Source organism: Ranitomeya imitator, chromosome 9 (assembly GCF_032444005.1).
Source record: "Ranitomeya imitator isolate aRanImi1 chromosome 9, aRanImi1.pri, whole genome shotgun sequence".
Lineage (NCBI taxonomy): Eukaryota > Metazoa > Chordata > Amphibia > Anura > Dendrobatidae > Ranitomeya > Ranitomeya imitator.
The window spans coordinates 14,098,191-14,115,893 of record NC_091290.1 but is presented as its reverse complement, the minus strand read 5'-3'; the positions used below and the strand labels follow the sequence as shown (position 1 = coordinate 14,115,893).

The window sequence follows — 17,703 nt, the reverse complement described above, 5'->3', positions numbered from 1 at the left end:
ACAGAGTCAGCGCCGTACCCTGGCTCACAGAGTCAGCGCCGTACCCTGGCTCACAGAGTCAGCGCCGTACCCTGGCTCACAGAGTCAGCGCCGTACCCTGGCTCACAGAGTCAGCGCCGTACCCTGGCTCACAGAGTCAGCGCCGTACCCTGGCTCACAGAGTCAGCCCCGTACCCTGGCTCACAGAGTCAGCCCCGTACCCTGGCTCACAGAGTCAGCGCCGTACCCTGGCTCACAGAGTCAGCGCCGTACCCTGGCTCACAGAGTCAGCCCCGTACCCTGGCTCACAGAGTCAGCCCCGTACCCTGGCTCACAGAGTCAGCGCCGTGCCCTGGCTCACAGAGTCAGCGCCGTACCCTGGCTCACAGAGTCAGCCCCGTACCCTGGCTCACAGAGTCAGCGCCGTACCCTGGCTCACAGAGTCAGCCCCGTACCCTGGCTCACAGAGTCAGCCCCGTATCCTGGCTCACAGAGTCAGCGCCGTACCCTGGCTCACAGAGTCAGCGCCGTACCCTGGCTCACAGAGTCAGCCCCGTACCCTGGCTCACAGAGTCAGCCCCGTACCCTGGCTCACAGAGTCAGCCCCGTACCCTGGCTCACAGAGTCAGCCCCGTACCCTGGCTCACAGAGTCAGCCCCGTACCCTGGCTCACAGAGTCAGCCCCGTACCCTGGCTCACAGAGTCAGCGCCGTACCCTGGCTCACAGAGTCAGCGCCGTACCCTGGCTCACAGAGTCAGCGCCGTACCCTGGCTCACAGAGTCAGCCCCGTACCCTGGCTCACAGAGTCAGCCCCGTACCCTGGCTCACAGAGTCAGCGCCGTACCCTGGCTCACAGAGTCAGCGCCGTGCCCTGGCTCACAGAGTCAGCGCCGTACCCTGGCTCACAGAGTCAGCCCCGTACCCTGGCTCACAGAGTCAGCCCCGTACCCTGGCTCACAGAGTCAGCCCCGTACCCTGGCTCACAGAGTCAGCGCCGTACCCTGGCTCACAGAGTCAGCGCCGTACCCTGGCTCACAGAGTCAGCCCCGTACCCTGGCTCACAGAGTCAGCCCCGTACCCTGGCTCACAGAGTCAGCCCCGTACCCTGGCTCACAGAGTCAGCCCCGTACCCTGGCTCACAGAGTCAGCCCCGTACCCTGGCTCACAGAGTCAGCCCCGTACCCTGGCTCACAGAGTCAGCCCCGTACCCTGGCTCACAGAGTCAGCGCCGTACCCTGGCTCACAGAGTCAGCGCCGTGCCCTGGCTCACAGAGTCAGCGCCGTACCCTGGCTCACAGAGTCAGCCCCGTACCCTGGCTCACAGAGTCAGCCCCGTACCCTGGCTCAGAGGTTTGCACCGCTCAGGGGCTCAGTAGTCAGCGCTGTAGTATTGCAACACTGCTGACCCGGGTTCAAATCCCACCAACAACAATATCTACAAGGAGTTTGTATCTTCTTCCCGTGTTTGCACAAGTTTCCTCCGGTTTCCTTCCATACTCCAAAAACATGATGATAGGGAATGTAGGTTGTGAGCCCCGATGGGGACAGTGATGAGAATGCATGTAAAGCGCTGTGGAATTAATGGTGATATATAATAAATGTAATAGATAAACTGTGACCCATTACACAACCCCAAACTCAAAATGTGCGGCCCTTTCGACACCAGTTGCAAAATGTCCCCGAACACCAAAGCCGTGTGGAAGAAGAAATTCATCAGAAATGTCAGCTGTGAAGTTTCTAAAGAACGCCGGGTCCTCCCTGCGCCCTCTCCCCAACCGGCACGAGCACGAAGCGACATAACGAAGTCACATAAACGCTGGTTGATTGCCATCATTGTGCATTTATGAAGAATTTGGAGTTATTGATTAGCTTTTACAGCGGTCAATGATTAACGGCGAGGACGAGCTGCAATCCATAAAGCGGCCGCTGGGTTATGATGACGATTGAATATGGATTTTTGTAAGGTCGGGGGGTTAGGAATAAACCACAGCAGCAGCGAGAGCACGTGGCTGAATACATCACAGATTATGGCTGTGGGTACCCGCTGCCCTATGGCTCAGGAACGCACTAGATCAGACACTTGGAAAAATGGGATCGAAGGGGGCACGGTTTCACCTTGTAGAGAGTGATATGCCAGTATGAGGAGACTTATAAGCCATGTGTGCTCCTCCGGGATAAATGCAAACTGTCTCTTCAGAGAGGAAGAGGACTAAAACTCTAGTGCCACCTATTAGAAGGAGCAATCCTAACAGTCATTATTGACCTTTTAACGAGCCTTGCAATAATGGTGCCCAATAGCAAAAGATCTAATTGCCCGCCTCAAAAAAAATAAAAAAAATAAAAAAAAAAAAAATCACAATTTTGCAGCCTTTACAAATTAATTTTACTTCTGCTGAAGTCCTAGATTCCTCTTTCACTGCCACCATAAAGTATGATGCCAACAAAAGTGCCCCCCAAACACAGTACGATACCCCCATGGGGAATTCCTCCACATGCACAATATAATGACCCTACTGTACCCCACCTCAACTCCCAAGACAAAGTATGGTGACCCCAACACAGTATGTTCCCCAACTATGACCACTACACAGCCCTCCATGCAGTATAATGGGCCTTCATACAGTAGAATGGCCCCATACCTCTCCACACCCTGCACTATAGACCTCCACACAGTATGATGGCCCCCACACAAACCTTCTCGCTATATAATTGCTTGCATACAGTACAGTGGCCCCTACATAGCCCTCCAAATATTATAATGGCCCCACAAAGCCCTCCATATAGTATAATGTGCCCCATATAGTATAATGCTCCCCCCATAAATCTTCATATAGTAGAATGCAGTCCCCATGGTCCCCCATACTCTATTATGGCCACCAGTCACTGATTTAAAAACAAAAACAAATACTCACCTTTTCTCGTTCCACCTGATGATCCGGTCTCCTGAGCGTGTGGTGTGAAACGCTGCACAACAAGCGCGCTGTAATGACACCATCTCGCCTGCTGCTCTAAGTCAGATGCCGAGGTAGAACGATGGGGCAGGAAGCGTCAGCAGATGCTCCCTCCTCCATCACCATTGCTTACGATGACTTGCGGCCAGCTGCTGGCGCCAGGCACCCCCCGGCTCACGGGCCCCGTAGCAGTCGTGTGGCCTGCTGGCATTGGCGGTACACCACTGCTTGCAATATGACTGAGGATAAAAGCCAATCAGAATGTACATTTGCTGACACGGTGTTTCGTGTTATTGCCCCTCGTCAGTTCAAAGTATGAGATCTGCTGTGGCTAGGTAAGAGGCTAAGACTGGGATCTAAGAGGTAAGGTTTCTCCTTGTGGAGAGTGACAAGCCAGGTCTGGCACGCCAGTATGAGGAGACTTAAAGGCCTTAAACTTACCTGTTAGATCCCAGTCTTAGCCTCTCACCTAGCCACAGCAGATCTTATACTTTGCAATGACGAGGGGCAATATCGCCGAAACAGACCTCGGCGCAACACAAGTCTATGAATCTTAAATGCCACAAAAAAGTGAAGCAAGGAGGAGGTGGGCTGTGACATCACCTATCGTGAATGGTGGATCCTGTATTATGTACTGTATATAGAGGTGGTATCAGTCATTGCACAGGAGGAGGAGGTGAGCTGTAACATCACTTATCGTGAATGGTGGATCCTGTATTATCTACTGTATATAGAGGTGTTATCAGTCATTGTACAGGAGGAGGTGAGCTGTGACATCACCTATCGTGAATGGTGGATCCTGTATTATCTACTGTATATAGAGGTGGTATCAGTCATTGCACAGGAGGAGGAGGTGAGCTGTAACATCACTTATCGTGAATGGTGGATCCTGTATTATCTACTGTATATAGAGGTGTTATCAGTCATTGTACAGGAGGGGGAGGTGAGCTGTGACATCACCTATCGTGAATGGTGGATCCTGTATTATCTACTGTATATAGAGGTGTTATCAGTCATTGTACAGGAGGAGGAGGTGAGCTGTAACATCACCTATTGTGAATGGTGGATCCTGTGTTATCTACTGTATATAGAGCTGTCATCAGTCATTGTACAGGAGAAGGAGGAGGTGAGCTGTGACATCACCTATTGTGAATGATGGATCCTGTGTAATCTACTGTATATAGAGGTGTTATCGGTCATTGTACAGGAGGAGGAGGTGAGCTGTGACATCACCTATTGTGAATAGTGGATCCTGTGTTATCAGCTGGGTACAGAGGTGTTGTGGCTTGATACTATGAATATAACAGCGGAAAAGACCCTGGGGGACCTATCTAGACTACACATGATCAATCTTCCTACAGATCGTTAACCTATCAAGTCGCTATGGCTCAAGATGGAGTCAAAGGCCAAATAATAATAATAATAATAATAATAGAGGTGTTACCAGTCATTGTAATCCTGCCTTTGATGTTAAGGAACCTGCTGAAAAAAACGCTTCCTGAAAGGAAATAGGAGTTTAAAATAGCCGCAGTGTCCTGTGTCCTCTGTGATAATTGGAAGATTTCTACATGTTCGTTTTTTCGTAAAGATTGGGATATGGAATAAAAGTAAACATTTTTGTGAAAATCCCTGCAACACAAAAACATGATTTAAACAATAGGTCATTTTACGATGAGACATTCCCTTTAAAAAAAATGTAAGAGACAAGCTCAGCTCTGCTACATCTGCCATTATATTCTGATAGGACGTTTGTGTGGTCGCCCAGGGGAGCTTCCTCGGCTCTTTCCTCGTCTTACCACATACAATATAGTGTCCAGAGACAATGGGGGTCATAGTCCGACTCGATACACAGTTCCGCCCGTGTTCGACAGCTTTTCTAGACTTGCAAAGTGATCATAGGGGTTATTCGGATTCCTGGGCCCAAGATGATACAAGAATTCACAAGAAGCATGACAGGTGACCCCCAAATCTTCTACAGGTCCTGGACCCTGATTTCCCAAGATGGCTGGGGGGGAGCAAATGGGGCATCTTTTATTATAATAAAATCATCCTATTCCAAGCTCTACCCAAACTTTGTCCGTTGTCCCTCTATTATTCTTCCTGGAAATGGAAATTGACAACCTCTATAGGAGATTATCATCAGTGATGTTGCTTATGACAATTTGGGGTCGCGGCCGGTAACACCCTCATTAAGTGAATTTCTCTTCTTTCTATGAAGCTTGTGTTCTCTGATCTCATGTGGTCGCATGCAGACGATTACTGCTTGTCTCAGCCCAGCAGACAGCTGATGTTATCGGATAAGTGCCCCCCAGATCAAGAAGAAGAGGGCTGGACACAGAATTTGGGGATCCCCAAGATTCCCTCCCATTATTGCCACCAGTGCAACTTTTATAACACTGACTTATGTGTTAGTGAGAAATGCACTCACCGTCTGCACCGTGCCAACTGTTACAGGACCGGCCCGCCATCGTGGACTCGTCTACCGGGCCGTTTGCCAACATTTACAACTTAGAATTCCCCTTTACATGCATACGACTGCCATTACAGCTCTCGATATGATTATCACTCAGCTTTCCTGCAATCCTGAAAGGCTACATTTTTGCCCATTTAGGCAGTAACACATCCTCAGCTTCCATATTACATCCCACATATAGGATAGGAGATAACTTACGGATCACTGGGTGTGCGACCACTGTTCCAGAAAATGGAGCGTGAACACATGCTCAGCTTCGGCTCCATTCATTGTACATGGGACTGCCGAATACAGTGCTTCGCCACTATTTCCAACAGCCCCGTTGACCATCAATGGAGTGGCGATCCAGCATAGACCCGTATATGCGGGTATACAATTATTCTGCAGATGGGCACAGATGTGTGGCATGCCCGCCACCGAATATACACAAGCCAGCCCGCCAACCACCGAGTATATGCAAGCCAGCCCACCACCGAGCGTACACAAGAGACACCGCCACCGAGCATACACAAGAGAGACCGCCACCGAGCATACACAAGGAAGCCCACCACCGAGCATACACAAGAGACACCGCCACCGAGCATACACAAGAGAGCCCGCCACCGAGCATACACAAGGAAGCCCACCACCGAGCATACACAAGGAAGCCCGCCACCGAGCATACACAAGGAAGCCCGCCACCGAGCATACACAAGGAAGCCCACCACCGAGCATACACAAGGAAGCCCACCACCGAGCATACACAAGGAAGCTTGCCACCGAGCATACACAAGGAAGCCAGCCACCGAGCATACACAAGGAAGCCCGCCACCGAGCATACACAAGGAAGCCAGCCACCGAGCATACACAAGGAAGCCCACCACCGAGCATACACAAGGAAGCCCACCACCGAGCATACACAAGAGAGCCCACCACCGAGCATACACAAGGAAGCCAGCCACCGAGCATACACAAGGAAGCCCACCACCGAGCATACACAAGAGAGCCCACCACCGAGCATACACAAGAGAGCCCACCACCGAGCATACACAAGGAAGCCCACCACCGAGCATACACAAGAGAGCCCACCACCGAGCATACACAAGAGAGACCGCCACCGAGCATACACAAGGAAGCCCACCACCGAGCATACACAAGAGACACCGCCACCGAGCATACACAAGAGAGCCCGCCACCGAGCATACACAAGGAAGCCCACCACCGAGCATACACAAGGAAGCCCGCCACCGAGCATACACAAGGAAGCCCGCCACCGAGCATACACAAGGAAGCCCACCACCGAGCATACACAAGGAAGCCCACCACCGAGCATACACAAGGAAGCTTGCCACCGAGCATACACAAGGAAGCCAGCCACCGAGCATACACAAGGAAGCCCGCCACCGAGCATACACAAGGAAGCCAGCCACCGAGCATACACAAGGAAGCCCACCACCGAGCATACACAAGGAAGCCCACCACCGAGCATACACAAGAGAGCCCACCACCGAGCATACACAAGGAAGCCAGCCACCGAGCATACACAAGGAAGCCCACCACCGAGCATACACAAGAGAGCCCACCACCGAGCATACACAAGAGAGCCCACCACCGAGCATACACAAGGAAGCCCGCCACCGAGAATACACAAGAGAGTCCGCCACCAAGCATACACAAGCCAGCCAGCCACCGAGCATACACAAGTCAGCCACCCACCGAGCATACACAAGAGAGCCCGCCACCGAGCATACACAAGGAAGCCCGCCACCGAGCATACACAAGGAAGCCCGCCACCAAGCATACACAAGGAAGCCCGCCACCAAGCATACACAAGGAAGCCCGCCACCAAGCATACACAAGGAAGCCCGCCACTGAGCATACACAAGAGAGCCCACCACCGAGCATACACAAGAGAGCCAGCCACCGAGCATACACAAGAGAGACCGCTACCAAGCATACACAAGTCAGCCACCCACCGAGCATACACAAGGAAGCCCGCCACTGAGCATACACAAGAGAGCCAGCCACCGAGCATACACAAGAGAGACCGCCACCGAGCATACACAAGAGAGACCGCCACCAAGCATACACAAGAGAGCCCGCCACCGAGCATACACAAGGAAGCCCGCCACCGAGCATACACAAGGAAGCCCGCCACCGAGCATACACAAGGAAGCCCGCCACCGAGCATACACAAGGAAGCCCGCCACTGAGCATACACAAGAGAGCCAGCCACCGAGCATACACAAGAGAGCCAGCCACCGAGCATACACAAGAGAGACCGCCACCAAGCATACACAAGAGAGACCGCCACCAAGCATAGACAAGTCAGCCACCCACCGAGCATACACAAGGAAGCCCGCCACTGAGCATACACAAGAGAGCCAGCCACCGAGCATACACAAGAGAGCCAGCCACCGAGCATACACAAGAGAGACCGCCACCAAGCATACACAAGAGAGACCGCCACCAAGCATACACAAGTCAGCCACCCACCGAGCATACACAAGGAAGCCCGCCACTGAGCATACACAAGAGAGCCAGCCACCGAGCATACACAAGAGAGCCAGCCACCGAGCATACACAAGAGAGACCGCCACCAAGCATACACAAGAGAGACCGCCACCAAGCATACACAAGTCAGCCACCCACCGAGCATACACAAGGAAGCCCGCCACAGAGCATACACAAGGAAGCCCGCCACCGAGCATACACAAGGAAGCCCGCCACCGAGCATACACAAGAGAGCCCGCCACCGAGCATACACAAGCCAGCCAGCCAGCCACCGAGCATACACAAGAGAGCCCGCCACCGAGCATACACAAGAGAGCCCGCAACCGAGCATACACAAGGAAGCCCGCCACCGAGCATACACAAGAGAGCCCGCCACCGAGCATACACAAGAGAGCCCGCAACCGAGCATACACAAGGAAGCCCGCCACTGAGCATACACAAGAGAGCCCGCCACCGAGCATACACAAGGAAGCCCGCCACTGAGCATACACAAGAGAGCCCGCCACCGAGCATACACAAGCCAGCCAGCCACCGAGCATACACAAGAGAGCCCGCCACAGAGCATACACAAGAGAGCCCGCAACCGAGCATACACAAGGAAGCCCGCCACCGAGCATACACAAGAGAGCCCGCCACAGAGCATACACAAGAGAGCCCGCCACCGAGCATACACAAGAGAGCCCGCCACAGAGCATACACAAGGAAGCCCGCCACCGAACATACACAAGCCAGCCCGCCACCGAGCATAACGGTGTCAGGACAGAAGTCTGGATCACCAGAACAATCCAGCTGGTTTACTAGATGAATAGGGTTAGTATGTGGTGCGCCCCTTTCTCTTTCCCAGACATGGCGCCGTGTCCTGCGCTCCATTATTGGCTCTATTGACTCTGGCCTCGGTAGCGCTCATTAGGACTTGTTTATAGTCCTGCGCTTCCTCTTTTTGAAGTTCCATGTGAAATTACTCATCCATAAAATCCTTTTTCAGACAGTAAACACTTGTAACACCCATAATACACATACCAGAATCCGTGACATGTGATAGGGCGAGCAGCGGACATGACGGGGCGCACCGATAAGAAGACGCTGCTTTTACACCAATTTTGGGCCAATAAAATATATCACGATAGACACCATAGAAATCTCTCCGATAATGTCCTGGAAACTCCGTGAGAAAAAGAGTAAACTTCCCTGACAACGAGAAGTTGTTCTACCGGATTATCGGAGACGCCATTGCTGGCTTTACACAACCAACGATCCACAGCGCCAAGACCGGCACCGATGTAAGAGGCCACTTATATGGGCCCTACAGATGTGGTTCTTGTGGTGGCACCATTGATGGCACATTGTGACGGACATTATGGTTGCTACTGATATGTGGACACCTTAGTTCCTCTTATGTGGGTGCTGTGACTGTACTGTTTTGGGTGCAACATGGTTGACACGGTTAAAGGGGTTGTCTACTACTTTGCTATTGAGGACCTATGCTTAGGACGGGTGATCAATATCCGATCAGTGGAGGTCCGACACCCGGGACCCCCACCCATCACCTGTTACCAGCTCCAACATTCACATGTTAACAGTGTATGACGCGGAACCGCTTCATACACTGTTTAGTGTCCAATATCAAAGTAGTGGTTGACCCCTTAGTGGGGCGGTGTGGTGGGCACTGCGGCCAACACTATTATGGGGAATTGTGGCTGGCACTGCTAGGGGAGCACCGTGCATTACACTTATGGGGTATTGTGGCTGGCACTGTTATGGGAGCACCACGCATGACACTTGTGGGGTATTGTGACTGGCGTAGCTATGGGAGCACCATGTCCGAGACTTCTGGGGTACTGTGACCGGCACTGTTATGGGAGCACCATACGTGACACTTATGGGGTACTGTGACCGACACTGTTATGGGAGCATCATATACGACACTTATGGGGTACTGTGACTGGCACTGTTATGGGAGCACCATATACGACACTTATGGGGTACTGTGACTGGCACTGTTATGGGAGCACCATATACGACACTTATGGGGTACTGTGACTGGCGTAGCTATGGGAGCATCATATACGACACTTATGGGGTACTGTGACTGGCACTGTTATGGGAGCATCATATACGACACTTATGGGGTACTGTGACTGGCACTGTTATGGGAGCACCATATACGACACTTATGGGGTATTGTGACTGGCACTGGTATGGGAGCACCATATACGACACTTATGGGGTACTGTGACTGGCACTGGTATGGGAGCACCATATACGACACTTATGGGGTACTGTGACTGGCACTGTTATGGGAGCACCATACGTGACACTTATGGGGTACTGTGACTGGCACCGATATGGGAGCACCATATACGCCACTTATGGGGTACTGAGATGGCACTGTTAATGGATGCTCATGAGGCAATTTTGTAATGGGGGTCACTTTACCTGGTCTTGTTAAATGACACTGACCCATTCATGGTCTATGAGACTGATGGAGATAGCCAAATGCGGTACTGGACTACATGTCAGTCCCATAGACCATGATTGGAGTGTTAGTGCGCAGGCGTGTCCATCGTTCTGTCCAGACTGGGATAACAAGACCCCCAAAATAATTTTTTTTAAAAAGTATAGTGACTTGCGCCATTTTATTTTACAAATGTTCTCATGGTGTAAAAAAAAATTAATATCTCAGGTCTCTGGGACCCAGAACCAGTGGTCAATGCTCTGTGATCAGAGGAGGGGGGGCGTCTGCCATGCTTTATTGTCGGAATATCAAAATCAAGGAAGCGGAGATGTGAGGAGCTGTTTGTAGAGTTCCCGGGTCTCAAATTCCTGGACCTCTGCCAGTGGCCAGGGTGACACCAGTAACGCTAGTGGTAGAGAGCCAAACTGGGATCAACCACAACCAGAACCTGAATGGTCAGATGTCGATGTGGAAGTTGTTTTCACAGAGCCGGTTCAGGGTTGGGCGGTTCCTGTTGAAAATTTTACCTCAAATGATGATATCTGGTGATCAGGGGTGCTGCTATCATGAGGCAAGTTGAATACTTTGCCTCAGGCGGCGGAGCATCCTTAAAGACAGGGGGCAGCAGAGCGGCAGTCAGAACACCTGGTACTGACTCTCCCTGTAATCCCTGCTCTGACACTTGTGGGATATAGCAGAGTTGGTGTGTGTTACCCTATGTGGATGAGCTGAGGTTCTCAGATATGGTCCTGCTAAGACTTATTTGTACTGATTTTACTACGTGGGGGGGCGCCGTTTTGCAGTTTGAATCAGGCAGCAGAGAGGCTATGTTCACCCCTGCTGGTGATTGCACAGACAGCATTCAGGCATTCTGCTGACCACTATGGAGGAATTGTATGATTTTAGTCAACTGCTCCTGAGAAAATATTATTTCACATGAATGTCCCGCGCCATAAAATGATGTATAACACGGCCAAAAATTCTACAAGGAAACGCTAAATAAACCTGCAAGACTCCGACAGCTTTAAGCATTACATTAGGGAATTGACTTAAAAGCACTTTGCAGCCACATTTTTTAGGGATCGTCTATTGCTTGGACATCCCTTTCTCAGTTACTATTTTCCGCCATGAAAAAAAAAAAAAAAAAAAATCAGCTGGTACTCTTCCGATGACATTTCAGCAACGTCGACGCCAGGGCTCCCGTGACATTGTTATGTCACGTGAGCCCTGCAGCCAATCAGCGGCCATTACTGGGCTGCTTCACTCTCACTTCCATCGGACGAAACCGACATCTGAAAGAAAAGAGAGGAAGTCTGTATTCTGTAAATGGCGACAGCGTCCGGACTGCCACAACTACCACAATACAGGTGACCATAAACAGCAGAGGAATGAGGCGGAAAGCGCGTGTCGGTTTGTTGGCTTATCTGAATCAGTGGATAGCACTATACGGGGGCTCGGTGGATAGCACTGTATGGGGAGATCGAGGGATAGCACTGTAGGGGCAGGCTCAGAGGAATACACTGTACAGTGGCTCAGTGGTTAGCACTGGACGGGGGCGCTCAAGGGATAGCATTGCACGGTGGCTCAGTGGTTAACACTGCACGGTGGCTCAGTGGTTAACACTGCACGGTGACTCAGTGGTTAACACTGCACGGTGGCTCAGTGGTTAACACTGCACGGGGGCTCAGTGGTTAACACTGCACGGGGGCTCAGTGGTTAACTCTGCACGGTGACTCAGTGGTTAACACTGCACGGTGGCTCAGTGGTTAACACTGCACGGTGGCTCAGTGGTTAACACTGCACGGTGGCCCAGTGGTTAACACTGCACGGTGGCTCAGTGGTTAACACTGCACGGTGGCTCAGTGGTTAACACTGCACGGTGGCCCAGTGGTTAACACTGCACGGTGGCTCAGTGGTTAAGACTGCACGGTGACTCAGTGGTTAACTCTGCACGGTGGCTCAGTGGTTAACTCTGAACGGTGGCCCAGTGGTTAACTCTGAACGGTGGCCCAGTGGTTAACACTGCACGGTGGCCCAGTGGTTAACTCTGCACGGTGGCTCAGTGGTTAACACTGCACGGTGGCTCAGTGGTTAACTCTGCACGGTGGCTCAGTGGTTAACACTGCACGGTGGCTCAGTGGTTAACACTGCACGGGGGCTCAGTGGTTAACTCTGCACGGTGACTCAGTCGTTAACACTGCACGGTGGCCCAGTGGTTAACACTGCACGGTGGCCCAGTGGTTAACACTGCACGGTGGCTCAGTGGTTAAGACTGCACGGTGACTCAGTGGTTAACTCTGCACGGTGGCTCAGTGGTTAACTCTGAACGGTGGCCCAGTGGTTAACACTGCACGGTGGCTCAGTGGTTAACTCTGCACGGTGGCTCAGTGGTTAACACTGCACGGTGGCTCAGTGGTTAACTCTGCACGGTGGCTCAGTGGTTAACACTGCACGGTGGCTCAGTGGTTAACACTGCACGGGGGCTCAGTGGTTAACTCTGCACGGTGACTCAGTCGTTAACACTGCACGGTGGCTCAGTGGTTAACACTGCACGGTGGCTCAGTGGTTAACTCTGCACGGGGGCTCAGTGGTTAACTCTGCACGGTGACTCAGTGGTTAACTCTGCACGGTGACTCAGTCGTTAACACTGCACGGTGGCTCAGTGGTTAACACTGCACGGTGGCTCAGTGGTTAACTCTGAACGGTGGCCCAGTGGTTAACACTGCACGGTGGCTCAGTGGTTAACTCTGCACGGTGGCTCAGTGGTTAACTCTGCACGGTGGCTCAGTGGTTAACTCTGCACGGTGGCTCAGTGGTTAACACTGCACGGTGGCTCAGTGGTTAACTCTGCACGGGGGCTCAGTGGTTAACTCTGCACGGTGACTCAGTCGTTAACACTGCACGGTGGCTCAGTGGTTAACACTGCACGGTGGCCCAGTGGTTAACACTGCACGGTGGCTCAGTGGTTAACTCTGCACGGTGACTCAGTCGTTAACACTGCACGGTGGCCCAGTGGTTAACACTGCACGGGGGCTCAGTGGTTAACTCTGCACGGTGACTCAGTCGTTAACACTGCACGGTGGCCCAGTGGTTAACACTGCACGGTGGCCCAGTGGTTAACACTGCACGGTGGCTCAGTGGTTAAGACTGCACGGTGACTCAGTGGTTAACTCTGCACGGTGGCTCAGTGGTTAACTCTGAACGGTGGCCCAGTGGTTAACTCTGAACGGTGGCCCAGTGGTTAACACTGCACGGTGGCTCAGTGGTTAACTCTGCACGGTGGCTCAGTGGTTAACACTGCACGGTGGCTCAGTGGTTAACTCTGCACGGTGGCTCAGTGGTTAACACTGCACGGTGGCTCAGTGGTTAACACTGCACGGGGGCTCAGTGGTTAACTCTGCACGGTGACTCAGTCGTTAACACTGCACGGTGGCTCAGTGGTTAACACTGCACGGTGGCTCAGTGGTTAACTCTGCACGGGGGCTCAGTGGTTAACTCTGCACGGTGACTCAGTCGTTAACACTGCACGGTGGCTCAGTGGTTAACTCTGAACGGTGGCCCAGTGGTTAACACTGCACGGTGGCTCAGTGGTTAACTCTGCACGGTGGCTCAGTGGTTAACACTGCACGGTGGCTCAGTGGTTAACTCTGCACGGTGGCTCAGTGGTTAACTCTGAACGGTGGCTCAGTGGTTAACTCTGCACGGTGGCTCAGTGGTTAACACTGCACGGTGGCTCAGTGGTTAACTCTGCACGGGGGCTCAGTGGTTAACTCTGCACGGTGACTCAGTCGTTAACACTGCACGGTGGCTCAGTGGTTAACACTGCACGGTGGCCCAGTGGTTAACACTGCACGGTGGCTCAGTGGTTAACTCTGCACGGTGACTCAGTCGTTAACACTGCACGGTGGCCCAGTGGTTAACACTGCACGGTGGCTCAGTGGTTAACACTGCACGGGGGCTCAGTGGTTAACACTGTTGATTTGGAGTGCTGGAGTCCTGGGTTCAAATCCCACCAGGGACAACATCTGCAAGGAGTTTGTATGTTCTCTCCCCGTGTTTGCGTGGGATTCCTCCAGTTTCTCCTAAAGACATACTAAGGCCGGTTTCACACGTCAGTGGCTCCGGTACGTGAGGTGACAGTTTCCTCACGTACCGGAGACACTGACTCACGTAGACACATTAAAATCAATGTGTCTCTGCACATGTTAGCGTGTTTTCACGGACCTTGTGTCTGTGTGCAAAACACGGAGACATGTCAGTGTTCATGGGAGCGCACGGATCACACGGATCACACGGACCCATTAAAGTCAATGGGTGCGTGTAAACATGTACCGCACACGGATGCCATAATTCATAGGGTTAAAAATGAAAAAAATAGTTTCAATACACAGAGACACGGATGAGAAACACTGACGGCACACAGACGATCTACGTGCACACATGGACATGGATAGCACCAGGACCGTTTCTTCCGGTACCGGAAATATCTGGACATGTGACACTGGCCTAATAGGGAGTTTAGACTGTGAGCCCCAATGGTGACAGTGATGATGAATATGATGGTGATATATAAGCAAGTAAAATAAATAAAAAGCAAGAATAAGATAATAGAAAGTTGCTTATAGAACAATTACCTAAAACAACCAACAGCTTCATTTTACAATACGCGGCTGAACAGGAGATAAGACACCAGATTCTGACATAGTTCAATACATGTTTTCCAAAATACAGAAATGATTGCACAGGTGTAGCAGAGCCGGATCTGCATTTCCTCCGCATTGTGATGACACATGTCGGTTGTCAACCTTGGCTGCATTCACATACTGTAATTGTTCAAGAAATGCAGCAAAATAATAATAAAAAAAAAAACCTGCAACATGTAAAACTACAAGAAGAATTAAATAACAATGAGCTGTAAAAATGACAACTTTCTCTCTGCTACATCTGCTGGGCTCTACTGTACTGACACAGGTCCACTACCTCTGACCAACTCAGCACAACTATACAAAAAACAGGCTTCACTGCATGTGACAAACACAGCTCTGCTGCATGTGACAAACACAGCTCTGCTGCCCTGACAAACACAGCACCGCTGCCCTGACAAACACAGCACCGCTGCCTTAACACAGCTCTGCTGCATGTGACAAACACAGCTCTGCTGCCCTGACAAACACAGCTCTGCTGCATGTGACAAACACAGCTCTCCTGCCCTGACAAACACAGCTCTGCTGCCCTGACAAACACAGCTCTGCTGCCCTGACAAACACAGCTCTGCTGCCCTGACAAACACAGCTCTGCTGCATGTGACAAACACAGCTCTCCTGCCCTGACAAACACAGCTCTGCTGCCCTGACAAACACAGCTCTGCTGCCCTGACAAACACAGCTCTGCTGCCCTGACAAACACAGCTCTACTGCATGTGACAAACACAGCTCTGCTGCCCTGACAAACACAGCTCTGCTGCATGTGACAAACACAGCTCTCCTGCCCTGACAAACACAGCTCTGCTGCCCTGACAAACACAGCTCTGCTGCATGTGACAAACACAGCTCTCCTGCCCTGACAAACACAGCTCTGCTGCATGTGACAAACACAGCTCTCCTGCCCTGACAAACACAGCCCTGCTGCCCTGACAAACACAGCTCTGCTGCCCTGACAAACACAGCACCGCTGCCCTGACAAACACAGCACCGCTGCCTTGACAAACACAGCTCTGCTGCATGTGACAAACACAGCTCTGCTGCCCTGACAAACACAGCTCTGCTGCATGTGACAAACACAGCTCTCCTGCCCTGACAAACACAGCTCTGCTGCCCTGACAAACACAGCTCTGCTGCCCTGACAAACACAGCTCTACTGCATGTGACAAACACAGCTCTGCTGCCCTGACAAACACAGCTCTGCTGCATGTGACAAACACAGCTCTCCTGCCCTGACAAACACAGCTCTGCTGCCCTGACAAACACAGCTCTGCTGCATGTGACAAACACAGCTCTCCTGCCCTGACAAACACAGCTCTGCTGCCCTGACAAACACAGCTCTGCTGCATGTGACAAACACAGCTCTCCTGCCCTGACAAACACAGCTCTGCTGCATGTGACAAACACAGCTCTCCTGCCCTGACAAACACAGCCCTGCTGCCCTGACAAACACAGCTCTGCTGCCCTGACAAACACAGCTCTGCTGCCCTGACAAACACAGCTCTACTGCATGTGACAAACACAGCTCTGCTGCCCTGACAAACACAGCTCTGCTGCCCTGACAAACACAGCTCTACTGCATGTGACAAACACAGCTCTGCTGCCCTGACAAACACAGCTCTGCTGCACTAGAATACATCACTGACATCATTGTTTTGCAAAAGGACTAAAATGCATGAAACCCTTGCATGATTTAGGAAGCAGGGCTGGCTGTTCCCCTGATACTTCAGTACTCACCCCGAGCTGGTGCCTGCTGTCCCCACCCTGAGCAGATGCTCATGAAGACCCCTGACTCTGCACAGCCAGGGGGTCTGCACTTCTCCTCAGCCTCCCTGCAGGAATGTCACACTTTAGCTCTGGAGCCTGTGATCTGCTCTTCTCCTCCACCCATTGCTCACATCTCTCCACCCCTCTGTCTGTGGCCATTAACTCTCTCTCATCTGCTCCTCCTCAGGAAGTTTCCTGGTGTGACCCCATTCTGAGGATGTGCCCTTCTCTGGCTATATCTGTCATGGCATTGTCGGTTCTGGGGTCACCAGGAAACCTAGGCCGAACAAGGGGCATGAATGATGCCTGGGGGATTCTTGTATGATCCGTGTAGCTCACATGGCTCCTATGTATTATTCATGACGGCGGCGCTGGAAAACGACCGTCCCACCGTATGGCCCCCGTATGCCCCCCGCGCCCTCGCCATCCGGTTAATGAAGAGGAAATAACATCAAATAGTTGGATTTCTCATCCACCATTCTGCAGCCCCCCTAACCTTACAGCTATTTTGTATATTAGGTCATCCAACGAGGCTACCCACCGTCAACCCGTATATTACACCATGGCGTACGCCGGAGATGCTTTACCGCCTATCTCGCCGCTATATGGAGAAAAGTATTGGGACATGGGTCTTAATCGGCCACATTGCCCCCTTGTGTATAACATCAGGCCCTTGTCCCCCTGTGTATAACCATCCCACCCTATTGCCCCCCATTGCATAAAATCTAGCCCCATTATCCACCCGGTGTATAGCACTTGGCCCCCCACCCTCGGTGTATAACCTCCAGCCCCCCGCCATGTCTTTCTTTACTACCATGTGACAAAGCGGCCGGTGGTGCAGAGCTCCTGATACCAGAACCGTCCTGTGATAGGAGCAAGCACCA

At 51.9% G+C, this 17,703-nt stretch overlaps 2 protein-coding genes across 2 annotated transcripts in view; one reads left to right on the top strand and one right to left on the bottom strand.

The window, feature by feature from the left end:
- PRR5L (proline rich 5 like) overlaps positions 1-16,918 on the bottom strand; it is a 44,650-nt gene extending 27,732 nt beyond the window's left edge. Inside the window, exon 1 of the mRNA XM_069740336.1 lies at positions 16,790-16,918. The gene's annotated coding sequence lies outside the window, so the exon portion shown is untranslated. The remainder of the gene's footprint in view (positions 1-16,789) is intronic.
- Positions 5,811-7,388, top strand: LOC138648581 (adhesive plaque matrix protein-like). Its single transcript, XM_069738370.1, has one exon. It carries the CDS (start codon positions 5,811-5,813, stop codon positions 7,386-7,388), a length of 1,578 nt encoding a protein of 525 aa, XP_069594471.1.
- Positions 16,919-17,703: the final 785 nt, after the last annotated feature.

Bases quoted from the DNA above. Each gene is read 5' to 3' on its own strand.
- LOC138648581 (XM_069738370.1), top strand. From the start codon at position 5,811: ATGCCCGCCACCGAATATACACAAGCCAGCCCGCCAACCACCGAGTAT.